Source organism: Trichosurus vulpecula, chromosome 6, assembly GCF_011100635.1.
Source record: "Trichosurus vulpecula isolate mTriVul1 chromosome 6, mTriVul1.pri, whole genome shotgun sequence".
In the NCBI taxonomy this organism is placed as follows: Eukaryota; Metazoa; Chordata; class Mammalia; order Diprotodontia; family Phalangeridae; genus Trichosurus; species Trichosurus vulpecula.
Genome location: NC_050578.1, coordinates 103,971,064 through 103,988,692, shown reverse-complemented (window position 1 = coordinate 103,988,692; position 17,629 = coordinate 103,971,064). Strand labels below are relative to the sequence as shown.

At 37.1% G+C, this 17,629-nt stretch overlaps 1 protein-coding gene across 2 annotated transcripts in view; it reads left to right on the top strand.

Moving 5' to 3' along the window:
• DCLK2 (doublecortin like kinase 2) overlaps positions 1 to 17,629 on the top strand; it is a 208,358-nt gene that overhangs the window by 22,453 nt on the left and 168,276 nt on the right. For both annotated transcript variants that reach the window (XM_036763855.1, XM_036763854.1), the window contains exon 2: positions 5,490 to 5,824. In XM_036763855.1, coding sequence (XP_036619750.1) covers positions 5,490 to 5,824 — 335 coding nt within the window. The remainder of the gene's footprint in view (positions 1 to 5,489; positions 5,825 to 17,629) is intronic.

The window sequence follows — 17,629 nt, the reverse complement described above, 5'->3', positions numbered from 1 at the left end:
ACCTCTAGTTCAGGTTAGTGTTAGGAACATCATCCCAATTTGGAGTTAACTGCAGGTCTTTCAGGTCAGCTTACAGACATTAAAGACCTCCACCTGGCACAAGGGGATCTAAGGATAGAAGGACAAACACAAAGCAGTCTGTGACGAGGATTTTCCTGTGTTGTGGGGTATATAACATGTACACAGATAAGAGATTACAGAGTATTTAAGACAATACAGTCAGAGATTTAGAGCCGAAATGGACCTTAGAGGCTAGTAGTTCAACCTCATTATTTTATGGCTGGGGAAAGTGAATATACAAAATAATGCAAAATATACAAATAGAATAAAATATATAAAATAATACAAAATAATTTTAAGAGAGAGAGTTAGAGAGAGAGAGTGCTAATAACTGAGGGACAAGGAAATGGTACTTGAGCTGTACTTTGGAGGAAGCAGTTCCAGACGTGGGCAACAACAGCCTGTGTGAGACAGTCTTTGCCAAGATTCTTCTGCAGTCTTGAGTTTCTTGGCTGAATAATTTGGTTGACCAAAAGAGGAGAAAATATTCTTTGATATTTAATATTATCCCTCCCTAATGGGTTCTTTATTAACAACTTTTACTTTTCATCACAAGAATAATAGATCAGAGATTTAGTGATATTAGGTCACTGTGAGGTCATATAGTCTAACCCCTAGTTTAACAGTTGAGGATACTAGACCCAGAGAGTTTGAGAGAATTGCCTAAGATCACACAACTAGTAAATGACAGAGCCAGAATTTGACCTTTGGACCATAAGGATCATTCAGTTCAGTTGTTTTCAGTCATGTCCAACCCACTTGGGGCTTTCCTGGCAAAGATACTGGAGTGGTTTGCCATTTCCTTCTCCAGCTCATTTTATGGATGAGGAAACTGAGGCAAAAGGGTTAAGTGACTTGCCCAGGGTCACATGGCTAGTAAGTGTCTGAGGTCAGATTTGAACTCAGAAAGATGTCTTTCTGATTTCAGGCCTGGTGCTCTATCCATTATGCCCCCTAACTGCCTTGTTTATAATATTACTCTGTGTATGAAGACTCAGATATTCTTCCTCATCAGTCATTATGTTTTTCAGTCTTTATGTCTTGGGTTAAATGTACCTTTGGACAATAGAATAATAAAAAAGGGCTATATAATTTTCCCAGAAAAGGATACTTGGTAGTCTAGCAAGCTGAGTACTTAGTGGCAAAAAGAATCATCCCTGCTGATTTATTTTAAGACTGGAGAGTTTTCATATCTTCTCAACATGTTAAATTTGAAGTCAGAGCATAATGTTTTTAGATAGTTCAATTCATAGGATCATAGATATAGATCCTTTAGAGATCTGTGATGTCTAGTTCAAACTCCTCATTTTACAAATGAGGAAACTGAGGCCCAGAAGATTTAATGAGCTGTCCTAGATCATGCAAGCAGTAAGTAGCAGAGGTGGGATTTGAACTCAGGTCCTTTGACTCCAGTTCCAGTACTATTAGAACTGTACCATTTGAGCACAGGCCAGTCACCTTTGGCTATTAACTTAAAGAAAATAAGCCAGTGATGCAATTAAAAAAATATTTAATAAAGGCTCTCCTTCCTTTTTTGTGTTTATGGGGAATTCTTGGACATTTTTATTACAAGGGGATGCTTATGGAGAATAGCAAAGACGTTATTGGGTGTGGTTAAGCTAATGTGGTTTTTCAGACTGGAAAAGTTCCTTTGTGGGTTTAAAGGAATTTTGTTTTTAGATTTAATTCAGAGCTTCTTAAAGTAGAATGTTAACCAGCTGTCAGAGCTGCAAAGTGAAGTTACATGCATAAAGTTGAGATTTGGACTTGTGTTACCATTTGATTGCAAAGTTGTCTCTTTTTACAGACAAACTTGATGACACCAAGATTTTGCTGTATTGAAAAAGTTTGGGGAAAGGCCCAAGATGTTCCTAAATGAGCTCAGAAATTCCTTAGTTATTGACTAAAGCTGTGTCAAGATTTTGGCTAAAAATTGGTGAAGCCCTGCTTTGTCTCCTGTTTTTCTTTTAATCTCTAGAGTGGTAGGGACAGGGAAAAGACTTATGTATGTGCATTTTGAATGAATTATTTTAAACTCTTACTTGAATTTGAAGAAAAGTGGAAAACCGAAGAACTTATGCAATAGAAACACAGAGAAACATGGGAAACAAGCTCTTATTTCAGACAATTTTTTTAAACTGATTTTTCGGAAGCCAATTAGGGGAAATGAGTGTTGAAAGGAATGCAAAAAAATTTGGAAAGTAGGCCTTAGCTCTTCTGTTTGGCCTATTTCTTAGGTCATTGGAAATCTTCTGTGCAGGGAATACAAAAATCCATTTAGAAAATCCATTGTTTTCCTGTCTTCTTTCTTTTACCATCTTCGCCTGTTCAGTTCCCCCTGCCTTCTGCTGCAATAGAGGCTTATCCCAGCTGTCTTATTCTTCTCTGCTATCTTTTGGCCACAGTATCTCTTCCTTTCCCTACCATTTCATTGATTTTGAGACATTTTGGACAAAAATATGTTTTTAATATTTAATATTAAAATTTAAATATTTAGTATTCATGTTATTTAGAGATAATATTTAATATTATTCATCCCCAGTTAAGACCTTTTTTTTTTTTTTTTTTTTTTACTATTTCCTATTGTGCAGTTTACTTTTTGCTTAAAAATCAAAGGAAGATTATAAATTAGCTTAGTTCTTGCGTACCTGTTCAAAATATATGGTCACCTTTTTATTGGATTAAAATCAAATTAAATCTCTTCTAGAGTATGAACCAGAGTAATAAGTCAGAGCTGAGGAATTTCTGCTCCAGACACACTGCATTGCAACTCTTTACTGACATTGAATAAAATTATCTGTATTTGGGCTAGAGTTCAGACTTGGCTTCTGATCCTGCTGTCAGCTGTCCTCTAGTTTTTTGAACAATGACCTAACTATAAACTATAGTCATAGAAACACTTTTAATTTGAAGGCTTAACTAGTTTTTTGCAATGATTCTTGTAGTTTTGGTTTTGCTACTGAGCCAATGAATTATTCAATAAGCATTGATTAAGTGCCTACTATATGCCAATTACTAAAGAAAGTAGCTAGGGCTACACAGGCAAAAACAAAACAGTCCTTGCTCTCAGGAAGCTTATATTCTGTGGATACTTGTTATGTACTCTAGCCAAGTTTTCTCATGATTGATTTTCCCTTTTTTGAATAAGAAAATTATGTTTTATAACAACTGCAGAGATATTGTGAGGATGAATTGTCTAGTTCTTACAAAAGTAAAAAAATATTTTGTGTCTTCCACATGAACACCTTTTTATTACTGTTTTAATTTCTTATGCATATATTAGTATCAAAATGGCCTAGTAAATAGAGAGCTGGTCTTGGAGTCAGGAAGATTTGGTGTTAAATCCCACCTACTGTGGGCATGTATTATCTGTGTGACCTTGAACTAGTCACTTAACTTCATGGGTGCCCCATGAAACTCTTTAAGTCTATAAGTTGTAGAGTTGCATCAGTAGAGGGAATTTCCTCAGTAGGAGTTTCCTGTTCTAATTTTCTCACCCATCTAGAACCCAAAAAAATAATAGTGGCAGCTTGGCATAGGATAGAGTGCTAGAATTGTAATCAGACTTGAGTTCCAGTCCTACCTCTGACTATGGGCAAATCACTTAGGCTTATGTAATTATTTACTAACTTATTTATAGATTGTGATCTGCCTTGATGGAGATAGCACCATGTCCTACCCCCACCCCCACACAGTTACTTAGATATGAGGCAACATGATATAGTATACCAAGGATTCACCTTGGAGTCAAGATCTGGGTTCCAGTTCTGTCTATGTGACCATGGATAAATCACTTAACTTTTTGGTGTCCTGAGAAACTGAAACTTTAATCTAACAATGAGTTGCTGATTTGCCTTGGTGAAAGGAGTTTCCACATCAAGACTATGCCTGATAATAAATCAGAGATCTGGAAAATATCTATATCTATATCTATATGTAATGTATATCGTAGCATATGTATGACAATGTATATTGAGTAGATACAGTATTTGTTTAACATGATGCTGATATATTAATGTTTTCTACTTTAAAGTATACTACATTTAAAAGATAATAGAATTATAGAATTTTAGAGACTGAAAGGACCTTAGTGTAAGTTGAACCTCAGAGAAATTCAGTGATTTGCCCACAGTCACAGAAATAATATATGACTGTGCTTGTACAAATCTAAAGTTTTTTTTTTTCAAAATTTTAGTGTTCAGTTACTTATTAGCAAAAACTATTTTAAAATATTATAGATTCAATGATGATTGTAAGGAAAATTAGGCAGAAGATATCAAAGGACTTTGAATGGATAATTTTATTGGTTACTTAATGACCTTAAGCATTTTTCAGTAGACATGTGGGAAGTTGTTTCTTCTGCAAATCTCATTCTTTAGTGAAAAGAAATCTCATTGATTTTTGTTTCTTTGCATTATCAAAACTTTAAATTCTTCATTTGTGTAATCCATCAATTTGTTGTATAAGTGGTCTTTGAATTTTATTTGGTCAACCCTGTGAAGATGCAGTGTTCTATTTGAATTGACGGAGGATCTTTGGTGGTGGTGGTGGGGAGCAGAACATGCATAGTGTCAGAGCTATTTCCTCAATTAGCATAAAATAGATAAACTAAATTTATTTTTTCTTTCCAAAAAGAAAAACCTTTTGTAGATTGGAATCATAGATTTAGAAGTCAAAAGTGATCTTTAGGAATCATCTAGTCATCTAATCATTTAGTCCAGGGGTTTAATTTTATTTGTGTGTGTGTCCTTGACATTTGTTGAAGCCTGTGGATTCTGTTTCAAAATAATGCTTCTAAATCCATAAAATACAATAGATAAGATTACAAAGGAAATTAATTGTATTGAAATACAATAATAAAAATATTTAAAAAAAAAAACACTTTCACAGAGCCTAGGTTAAGAATTCCAGTTTGACCCTGGGGTCAGGAGGACCTGAGTTCAAATCCAGCCTCAGACACTTAGTAGCTGTGTGACCCTGGACAAGTCACTTAACCCTGATTGCCTTCCTCTCTCCCTTCCCCCCAAAAAGAACTCCTGCTTTAGGCTAACCAGCTTTACTGATGAGTACCTTAAGGTATTTAAGGGCTTAAGAGGAAAAGAAATTTTCCCTGAAGTCACAAGGAATGTAGTAGAGCTGGATTTCCAGTATCCTTTCTTTATCCTTCTGAAATGACCTGACAAGGTTACAGAGTTAATTTGAAGGCCAGGGCTAGGATCCAGGTTTCCTGAATTGTATTCCAAGGTTCATTCTCCTATTACCATATTGCCTTGAATGGAGCTTATTAAAAAAAAAAAAAAAACTATGGAAGTAACCTGTTTTTCAATAGTGGAACATTTTAAATTGTTACAAATGTTATTTCTTGGGACAAAAAACAGCTTCCATAGTGAGGAAAGATGTTAATAAGACTTATGTTGCTTTTTCCTTAGGTGAAAGTTATGTATGTGCATCTAATGAACCATTTCGCAAAGTCGATTATACCAAGAATGTTAATCCAAACTGGTCAGTGAACATCAGGGCTGGGTCAGCTCGGCCAGTGACACCGTTAGCTTCTACAAAGAGTGAAGTGAAGGAAAGCAAAGATTTCATCAAGCCCAAATTGGTGACTGTGATTCGGAGTGGAGTGAAACCCCGGAAAGCTGTGAGGATCCTGCTGAATAAAAAGACGGCCCATTCGTTTGAGCAAGTCTTAACAGACATCACAGAAGCAATTAAACTTGATTCGGGTGTTGTCAAGAGGCTGTGTACCCTTGATGGGAAGCAGGTAAGTGGTATTGACATAACAACATCATTTTATAAAAGGATGTTAAACTTGAAAAGTAAGACTTTACAGCTTTATTCCTATTTTGGTGTACATCTCAAACCAGGAGATAAATTGGAAATTAATTCGGTAGGTTCTAAAAACCTTTTTTTAATTCCTAAAAAATTATTCTTGTACTAGTCCATCGTGGTTTTTCTCCAAGAAAGGAGGACAGTATTGTGCTTTCATAAACCCCATCTATATAGAATTTAGTTGATCTGTGAACTGTCTTCATTTTTTTTTTCATCAAAGTGTCTCAAAAATAAACACAGCCTACTGAAATGATCTGTCCAAGGTAACACATCTAGTAAGTTACAGGATCTTTTTCTGAGGAAGCAAGGAGAAAGTGTTAGAAACTTGGAATGTATTAATTTCCACTCGATTTGTACATTAGATGGATGATTATTTTTTTTTTTTGTATTTTCGGCTTAGAGTGGTCCTTGTGGGTTTTCTTCACTCCAAAGGTGATTATCACCTATTCTGTCAGCCTCAATGTTGGCAATTTATATATCAATGAAAAAGATATAAAGATATAAAATTCAGAGCAATAAAGGTGCTTGACAAGCATTTCTGAAAAGAGCAGAAACAGTAAAAAAAAAATGCTTCGCAAATTGTGGTGAGAGTAACAACATAAGAAGTTTAAGGAACCTGTTACAAAGGAAACATTACGGGATCAAAGGAGACATATTGCAGTAATATGTGAATAGCTCTAGTCTGTGCCTTCAGAATTTCACCATATTTGAATTGTCAGTCATCCAAAAAAAGCAAGTGATTTCAGAATGGACTTTCATTTTTTATTTTAACTAAGTTGAATTCTATTAATTCATCTTGTCTTAGAAGTCACTTACTTTCCAATAACCAGTTTCCTGTGTTATGTTTTTACATAGTTCCTTCCACCCCTTTGCTCTTCTCACCATATTTACAACTAGTCAATAAAAATGAGTGTTTGGCTCCAGTCCCACATGGAAAGTTACAATGTAGAGTATTTTTTAGCGAGATATGTGGTGATAGACCTGACAAGCTAATGTATCTGTGTAACTGAATTAGTATCTTCTGAGAGGAGAGAGAGAAACATAAGTAATTTCCTACATCCTAAGATCAGGTTTAGTTTGGAGCTGGAGTTCTGGGACATACTAACAGACTTGCAATAAGTTTCAGCCACAGTGGCCTGCTAGCAGCTCTGTGAACTTGACCTTCCATTTCCCACTTCTGCACCTTTACCTAGGCTGTTCCATAAATATGCCTTTCTCTCCTTTACCTCTTAGAATCCATTGATTTCTTCAAGAATCACCCACTTTCTTCAGGTGCCAGTTCAAAGGAAAGGAAAGTTCAAAGGAAAACTATCTCCCTAGTATTTTTTTTTTGGTCTTGCTTATTAGAAGTTATCTTCTATTTACTTATGTACATACATATTGGTATTTCCCTTGTAATTTTTCCTTGTAATTTCCTTGAGGGCAGGGACTGCTTTTGTAGTGTATAGAATGAGCAGGCCTCAGTTTTCCACATTGATTAAATCTAGCAGAACTGAGACCTCCCTCAGCAACCCCCTACAAAAAAAAAAAAAATAAACAAGCATATCTTCTGTAGAATTGCCATAGAAGTAAATTCGAGTTAACCGATTTTACTAACACCACTCCGTAGACTGTTTTTTCAGGCACCTGCACTGTGTGGGAATCAGCTCACTCACAAGGCTGCATTAATAGCTTATTTACAATGCTGCCACCCACATACAACTTCATGAGTGAAAGGGTCGGGGGAGGAATCTGTATCAGTTCCTCCCCTCCTTCAAACTTACCCCAATCTCTCTCAGACACACACACTCCCCAGCGCTTTGGAGGGAGTAGCTGGAGAGCAAGAGAAAGAAAGAGAACAAGAGACTGGCCATTTCCCCAAGGAAAAGGTTTTACACCTGCTCAAAAGTGAAGGGTTAGAAAAGGCCTCCCAGAAGAGCCAAACCAGAGCACTGTTTCCTCTTGCTGTTCTCTTTCACATCCGACTGCTCCTTGACTCCTTCCTCTCCACCACCCCGTTGGGGGAAAAAAAAACACCTTAAAACATAAAGCACTTTCTGGTTGAGAAAGGAAAACAGACTCAAGAGTTTAGAAATGGAAACAGCTTGCTAACAATTAAGTCTCAGGATCTTTGAGCGTGAGTGTGAAGTATTTTTAAAGAATAACAGAAACCTGTCACTGTTCTGGGAAACGTCAAGCAATTGTTTTTGCATGTACAAAGGAAAAAAATGCTTTGAAAATATTTCAAATAAAAATTTCCTTTGGAACCTTTACAAGTTCAACTTTTGATAGCCATGACTTTGGAGACTGGGCCTTTAGAGCCCCATATGTTCTAAATAACTTTAGTTTTCTTGTTGCCAATTCATATTTTACGCTCTGGATGGACTTACTATTTTAAAGTAAAAAGAAATATTAAGAGCAGGTTGTTTGACACATCTGTTTCTTGGTTAGTGTGTTTTATTTCAATATTCAAACATCTTTTTTAAGAATAATTGTGTTAATTGAACTCTTTTTTAATCTTTTTTTGGTCTGTTTTGTGTTTTGCAAATTCAAATTCTATTTTTTAAATTTTAAAATGATTTTTGTTGATGTCTTTTGTTTAGACATCATTCTCTTTGCTGAATATTCCCCCCAGCCCTGAGCCTTCCTTTATAAACTATTTTTAACAGGATAACAAACGTTCTTTGAGTTATTTTTAACTATTCTTCATAAAAAATGTTAACTTTTTCCTCCGTGTATAGAAAAATCTCTGAATTATCTCAATCAACTTTAGGACTCTCTTGGTATCACTTGGCGTTACATTTGGTGCTGTAGGAGTCCATAGTGATTATCTAGGCTAACCCTCCCCACCACCCTTCTCACTCTACCACCCCACCCATCCATCCTTCCCACTGGCTGCAGAAGCCCGTCAGGACTAAGGGCTTGCTTAGGGTGACACAGGTATTAAGTCTCAGAGCCTATATCCTCTGGTTTCATATCTAATTCATCTTTTTCTGTAGTATGAATATACTTTCTTGCTGCAGTGACACCTCTTTCTCATCACAACCTTGTGACTGGCTTGCTTGAGGCTTGTCTCTTATGGATTTTATGACTGCTGGTCTGCTCATTTCAGATAGTATCTGACTTTAGGATTCCACTCATTTCAGTTTACTGGATTTTCCTTGATATCTTAAATGAGTTGATTTTAGAATCTTGACACTAGCTATGATCATTGTCCTTGGGTCACATCATAAGGGTTTCATGATAGACAAATATCCTCATAGACTGGGAATGCTCACATTATCATCACAGCAGCACAGTCCATGCATAGCAAATGATAGTTGATGATTATGGTTGTTGTGGGCAGTTGGAACCTAATTGGAGAGCTCTTCAGAAATTAGAGGAGCTTATTTTCTTCCTCTTCACCTCTACTTCTTGGCTTCCCTGGTTTCCTTCAAGATTTAGCTCAAATCCCACTTTCTGCAGACACCCCACTCACACTGTAAGGCTTTCCCTTTGAGACTAACTTCTGTTTTCACTATGTGTGTGTAATACAATTCTTTTTGTATATAATCTACTGCACTAGAATGTCAGCTTCTTGAGGTAAGGGACCCTGTTTTTGTCCTCCTTTGAATCCTTTGGAATTAATTGCGTGACATGGGAGACATGGGCAAAGGACTGCCCAGCATGGTGTGCCCACATCAAAGAAGGTGCTGTACTCTGAGTGAAGCAGAATTTCAGTAGCTCAAAAGAAATCTGAGATGTGCAAATTTAGAGACATCTCCACTCCAGATGTTGATGTAGACTCCTTATGCCTGACCTCTGGTAGAGCCTTCTGAGCTTGCATTGGTCTGATCAGCCACAGTGGGACACACTGTACCTTGACACCAACATAGTGATATAATTTTGGTCCTCTTTGACAATGAAGAACAACCACCATCACCAGCATTTAGCCTAGTTCTTCTACATAATAAGTGCTTAATTATTACTAACTCAGAGTTGTAGGGGACCCTGCCTCAACAAGAATAAAATTGGGGAAAATGTTGTCATCGCTTTTGTTGTTGTTCAGTTGTTTCAGTTGTGTCTGACCCATTTGGGGTTTTCTTGGCAAAGATACAAGAGTGGTTTGCCATTTCCTTCTCCAGCTCATTTTTACAGATGAAGAACTGAGGCAAATAGGTTTAAGTGTCTTGCCCAGGGTCACACAGCACTTTGCCCTGTGGCACCACCTGGCTACCCATTATTATTTAATTACCATATCATATAATAATCTAAATAATATTAATATAATAATGATATACCAATGACTATATTACCATATCATTATATTATTACCATATCACTAATTAGGCAGTAAGAGATCCTATATTCACCTACTATCTAATTTTCTTTTTAAATGAAATAGATTTGGATAGTAAACCAAATCACTAGAAATGTACTTTCTTCAAAAATTCAGGAAACTTAGATTAATTTTTTTTTACTGGACCTGTGATTTCATCTAGGTCCCAGTGAGGAACTTCTGGGGTCAGTATAGATTAGGATATTTTTGTAACTTAAAGTCTCAGTTGCATGGAGTGACATAGATGGTATGTGTCAGAAGTGGGAATTGAGCCCAGGCTCAGAGACCAGAGTTATCTATCCATTATTTTATCTTTCTTTCTTCTTTTGGATTTTTTTTTAGCTTAAAAGAAATGAGAGAAGTAGGATAATTTACTTTTTAAAATTTATTTAGTGGCATGGAATGAATGGGTGTTGAAATGTAAAAGTAAAGGGCTGAGATGACTAATTTTTAAAAACAGCTTTTAAAATGGTAAGTTACAGCTTTTCTATATTTCCATATGAAATCCTAGTTTACATTTACAGCTTTCCACTAATAGTGGTTTTCAAATAAAAATAATACTTTTCATAGAACCTTAAAAGAGTGAATTGCCTTCCTCAGCAGAAGTAGAAATGAGTCTCAGAAAAAGCCAGCAACTGGTAGTTAGTGAAAAACGTTCCTAGACATTTGTATCACCACCAGACCTTTCAATATCAGTCTCTTTTCATTTCAGAAACATAAGGAGAATGGAGAGCTATTAGTAAAACCACCTCTCAGAAGACCATAACAGCTTTTCATTTTGTAATAATTATTCTCTTAAAATTGTAAAATAGCTTATAGTTTTTATAGAAATTATCCAATTTTTCATAGCCTTTTTAAAAATGTAGAACATTACATGGGGTCATCATTGAGAATTGCATCTTTTATATCCAGCATAGAACAGCCACTGCTGGGAGAACGGGAGCTGGGATGCCTACCCCACCCTGTCCTCTGTCTATGTGATGGGGTTCATTCTCGGGGAAGCCTCACCCCAATTAAAAAGATTAGGTTCTCACACTGGCTTGCTAACAAGCCTTCACTTTGGCATTGTGGGAATTGAGTTATGGCTCATGTTTGGGGCCCCCCAAAGTGGAAAGTAAAAGAGGCACTCAATGTACAAACATAAATCAGGTCTGGTACAGGTAGTTTATTCCTACACGTAAAAAAATGCCAAATATAAAAGAATCACAGTATGCGTTAACAGAATGAATAGGAAGGAATTTAGTAACTTAAAGCTGTAATTGCAATCAGTTGGGAGGCTAATATTTTAAATCTCCTCAGAACATAAAGCAGTTTTGCAATATGCTAATTAGGCATTTTATATTTTACCATCATCAGTTTTGCTGGTAAGCCAGGCCAAGCTCATCCCCTCTCCTGGCAGTGACCAATGTCCAAAACAGAATCTTTCTATGCTGTCAGTCACTGCTGTTTGTATGGACTCTGTTACCAGTGCTGTCCATGTGAATACTGCTGCTGAAACTGTGCTAGTAGCTGGGTAATGCTTTGGCCACAACCCAGCGTTCCAGTTCTTTCAAGACTCACCAGGTCACCTGGAGACTTCTACTCACCAAAGACCAGAAAACAGCAAACGCAAAGAGATAGACAACCATCTGCTCAGCACCCCCTCGAGGAAGGGTGGGAGACAGGACAGTCACCCCTGAGCCACCTAGCTCTGGCTGCCAACTCCAAATAGTCTACACATTTCACATCTGGAAAGGAAGAAAATTCCCAAGAGGTCAGCAGTTCGATTTTTTTTTTTCCGTATAACTCATGAGTCAGCTCAGCCAATGAAAGGACTCTCTCTTTCTTCACCTGTTACAGAGTGCAAGCCTCCTCACATCTGAAACTGTAGGAAATATCTGTGCGTGTTCCAAGAGATGGCCCCTATTATCCAATTGATCCATGTTACATAAGCATGTGGTGGCATCATACTTCTTGATAACTAGTCATTCTAAACAATAATCGCTTGAGAGACAGCATGGTGCGGTGGCCTCAGAATCGGGAAGACTGGAGTTTGAGGCCTCCTGCTTATATAGACTGGTTTTATGATCATGAACAAGTCACTTCCAAGACAGCAGGCAGTTCTCTAGGAGTTTTTCTTGCAGAAACTAATAAAATCTCTCTTTAAAAAAATTCTTTTTAACTAGAGTTTTTTAAAAATCCCTAAACTATACATCCATACATACACACACACACACACACACACACACACGTAATTGTCATGGGAGGAAAAACCCTATTACCTATGTGACTAAAGGACTTACAGTACAGCATCATACTTTGCTCTACCCTGAACATAGAAATATTTATCCCACCACAAATGAAAAACACTTGATTACTTTTCATTCTGGTGGTGCTGTAAGGTCTGGGTAGCAGGACAAGACGAGAGAAGGGTTATACACTCACCCTTCTGACCTCTTGGTCTAAGGTATTGTGGAGAACATGGGCTGTATTTTTGGGTTGTCTCTGCTTTACCAAAGGTGATCTTATTTATACTCAGTGTCTTGAAAAATAGTAAGAAGGAACAACTTTGCCTATCCCTTTTTATTGGTAAAATTAAATTGAGCTCACCAAAACTTATATGAACAGGATTAAAAGTATTGATGTGAACACAAAGATGCCGTTTTGTTTATCCACTTCATTTTTTTTTATATTTCTGTTAATGTATTACAAATGTTCAAAGACAAGAGCATCAATGAATATCTTTAATAGTGATTTCTCTATTTGTCAAACTGATTTCTGTGGTTGTATGAGATGATTAGTAAATCGTTAGTCAATACAGTATGTATCATCATACTGGGAGTCTTGCTGAAATTATACTTGAAGAACACCTGAAAATTCTAATTAAAAAAAAGTCCTAATTAATATTTGCCTTACAAAAGAATGTATCATAAGGTTATTATATGTAGGAAATTCCCTATCTTTAACTACTTAGTTTAAACAATAGTAACCACTCTCCACTCCTCCGGTGCCTTATCTTGGTGCAGATAGAAGCCTGAATTATACAGGGTGTTCCTAAAGTCTGGACACATAGGCAAAAATGCATATTGTCAAGAAATGAAGTGATCGAAATTTTCAACATTTTATTTAATTGGAATATTAACAAATAGCATCTTCAATATGGTTTCCATCATTTGTGATGCAAAGGTTGATGTGCTTTGCAAGAACCACATGGACTCAATGCAATAACTCAGTAACTCCACATTGCTGTCGATTCCAGCACATTCACTCTTGGAATATGAATATGAAATCATATGATGTTATTTGAAGTTGAAGATGTTATTTGTTAATATTCCAATTAAATAAAATGTTGAAAATTTCAATCATTTCATTTCTTGAAAAAATGCATTTTTGCCTGTGTGTCCAGATTTTAAGAACACCCTGTAGAAGGCTGTCCCATCAGAGTATAATTCTTGGAAGGTCCCTACTGAGCTGGAAAGGCTTGAGAACAGGCAATTCATTGATGGGTTTCTATCATCTGAAGACCACCATAACTAAGTTCAGAGAGATTCCCCATCAGAAGATTGACAGCCAGGTAATTCTTAATTCCTCTTACCACAGAATTGCATAAAAATTGGGGTTGTGATTTGCGTAGGTTGAAGGAGTACTCACGTAAGAAATAATGGATCTTTTGAAGTATTGATGTATTGGAGCAATTTACAAAACATAATTTTCCTACAAGAAAGGCATTTATTGTATTACTGGAAGTACCCTCTGAATTGCCCTGACTCTTTTCCATGTTAGTTTCTAGGAGCTGCATTTGATGAAAGGTCAAAGCATAGCAATGAAGTCAAGAGCTCTACCCTTTTAAAACAGATTATGTGAATTTCAGCCTAATGACAGGTGCTGATAGGCTTACCCACTTCCAATCCTGGAAACTGAAACCTATTTTTACTTAGGGAGAGGATGAAAAATGGTATTACTGACTAACCTTGACTCAAAACCAGTCAGTTCATTTATCAGATCCATTTCACTTTGTCTGCTGAAATTGCTGTTTAGTGGTTCTACGGCATCCACTCTAAGGAGGTGACTTTTTCTTTGAGACATCTCAACTCAAGACAACTGAGTGACTGTAATTGAACTTGCTTCACATAAGCTGCTATGCTAGCGATAGTCCTGGGTCATATTACTTTGTGGGGTTAGTTTTGGTGCCTGAGATGTTAAAGTGCCCTCTTGTTGCTAAATTCAGTGACCTTTTCTCAGTCCTCATCCTTTTGACCTCTCTCAGGATCTGATGCAATACATTGACCACTTCCTCCTTCTAGATAATCTCATCTCCCTGAGTTTTTGTGACACTGCTCCATTATGGTTCTATTTCTTCCTGTTGGGCTTCTTTTGCAGGTTTCTGGGTTTCTTTTGCAGGAACATTATCCAGGTCCCACCTGTTGTTTTTTTTTTAACCACCACAAAATATTTTATTTTAACTTTTATGCAATAAGTAAAAATAATGTAATAACTTTACTAAAGTATCTGAAAAACAGGTGCAGTTGAGAAAAGGTCCCCCCTTAAAGAGACAACAGACCAATAATATATATTTTTTTGAAGAAAAACAAAAAATACTCTATAATTTTCCCTCAAGATGATCATTTATTTGGCAGTAATCACACAGTTCTGTAGCACATTCAGTTTTACAAAGCTCTTTATACACGTTCTGTTTTAGCCTCATAACAATGCTATGAGTTAGCTAGTGCCAATGTTCTCCATTATACAGATAAGGAAACTGAGGCTCTGAAGGTTGAGTGTTCTGCCCAAGGTCTACAAGGTCTGCCCACAACTACTGAGTGGCAGAAGTAGTACTTTGACTCAAATCCATTGCTTTTTCTCTTAACCATGAGTAAAGAGGTAGTCTCCTGTCACCCCAGGAACTGGCCCTCCATCTCCCTGAGCTATATGAGCCCTTGAACCCTGTGAGCTGACCCAGTGGTGGCCTCCGCACAGTATTATCTTACAAGTTTTCCTTCACTTGTTGCCATTAGACCTATTTCAACATTCTCTTTAGAGCATTAAACAAAGTTATAAAACACATACTTCTAAAAGTACTTCTATCTGAAATGTGTACGCGTCTCCAGGCTTCAGGGGCAATGGTGGACCAGTGGCCATTCCTGAAGTGACAGCTCTTCACGGAGCCCTGGATCTTTTCTTTTCATAGTCTGTCTTGGTGATTTCATTGATTCACCATTCCCATAGCATCTCTATTACAGATGACGTCCAAATCTGCATATCCGTCCCTTCTCTCTCTCCTGAGGTCCAATCCCAACCCTCCAACTGCCTGCTGGATACTTTCCCCTGGATGTCCCATAGACATCTCAGGCTCAACATTTTCAAAACACAATCCATTATTTTTCACCCCAAGTCTACCCCTCTTTCTAAACATCCTCATTTCTGTCTAGGGTACCACAGTTCTTCTGGTTACTTAGGTTTGTAAGCTAGGGGGTATCCTCAGCTATTTGCTCTCATTCATCCTCTCTACCTGAACAATTGCTGAGTCTTATTGATGCCACCTCTTCATCTCTTGAACCTGTCTCCTTCTGTCTACTTAAACCATAACCATCCTAGTCCAGGCCCTCACAACCTCTTACGTTATCACTGCTATAATAGCCTTCTAATTGGTCTCCTTCTATCCTGTCAATTCCTTCTCCAATCTATCCTCCACACAGCCCTCAAATCCATATTCCTAAAGCACTTATAACTCCTTTGTTCAAGAAGCTACAATGGCTGCCCATTGCCCTTAGGATACATTGCAAACTCCTCCATTTGGCATTCAAAGCCCTTCATAGCCTGAATTCAGTCTATTTTTATGGATTGCTTACACATTACCGTATGTGTTCTAGCTCTTGTACTATGCTCCAGCTCCCTGTACACAGCATCTCACCTCCCAACTCCATGTACCAAGTTCCTTGTCCTTATGGTGCTCTTGCTTCTCACCTTTGCCTCTGGGATCCCAACTTTCTTCAGGGTTTCACTCTTGTGTCACAACCTTCCAAAGGCTTTTCCCAGTTATCAAGGCCTCCCTTCAGCAGGACCTGTCTCACTTTTATTTGTATCTCCATTGTAGCCCTAGTGGCAAGAATAGTTACTTTCATGTAGTAGGTACTTAACAAATGTTCATTGATTGATTATGCATCTCTTGAGTCAACAATTTATTATAATATGAGTAATAGAACTTGCAGCAGTTCTGAGTAATTTATACCAACAAATGAAAGAGCACTCCTTCTTTTACAGCTAAGATCTAGCTTCTAAATGACTATCTCAAACTAACTTGAGTCCTAGAAGGAGGGAAGAGGGAATAGAGAGGTCAGGGAAAAATATAATTGACTCTCCTAACTTTGAATTTAGAGTGTTCTACTTCTGGAGTCACCCATGTATTTGGAGATGACAACATTCAACTTTGTTATGGCTTTTAAAAAATATTTATTTTATTTTTAATTAATGAAATAAAACAAGTAAAAAAGATGATCGCACATGAAACTGTAGATTTGTTATGTACAAATTGCTATTCCTTTTAAATATATAATAAAGTTATCATGTAACTTTCTTTTTTTCCCCTTTTTTTCTTCCCTTCTCCCTCCTCCCCCAACTTAGAGATGACTACCATCCATTAGACACAAATATGTATATATGTAAAATCATTCTGTTCATCCATTTAGCAGTTCTTTCTCTGAATTCGGATGTGTCTTCCTTCAAAGGTCCTTGTAGTTAAATTTAGGTATTTATATTAGTCAAAATGCCTTAGTCACTCAAAATTGTTCTTAAAGCAACATTGCTGTTACTTGGTCTCTTGGTTTTCCGCTCATCTCACTCTTCATTATTTCGTGCAAGGCTACCCATGTTTTTTCTAAAATCAACAAGCCCACTATTTCTTTTAGCACTGTACCACTGTCATGGTTTTGTTTTTTTTTTTTTTTGCCCGACACATGCTAGACAGTTTATCCCCTAGCATAGACCACTCTGTTGTGTCCTGCTTCTCTCATTATTAACGTCTCCATTGTGACTGAAGCTTCGTCTCTCAATCCCATTTCATTTTTAAAACTACCATAGCCCCCTGCTGCCTTCACTCTTGAAACTTTTTACTTTTGCAGAAGTAGAGAGTGGAAAGTCTACTGTCAATTTTCACATTCAATTACTTCATCTTAAAAGATCAAATATACTAACCTGGACTTGCTATTTCATTTGGTATTGGGAACTCTCTCTGCTGTTACAGATTATCTAAGATGGTAACCCATGTGTGATTTTGTTTTAGAGAGTTGCCTGAGGCAATGAGAGGTTAAGTGACTTGCTTCTTTATCTCACAGCCAGTGTGTGTTCAAGCAGGACTTGAACTCGGGTCTTCTAGACTCCATGGTTCTTTATCCACATACCTTACTGCTTCTGAGGTCTAGTGTAAACTAGCATTCTTAGAACTCTTCTTTATAGAGTTAACAT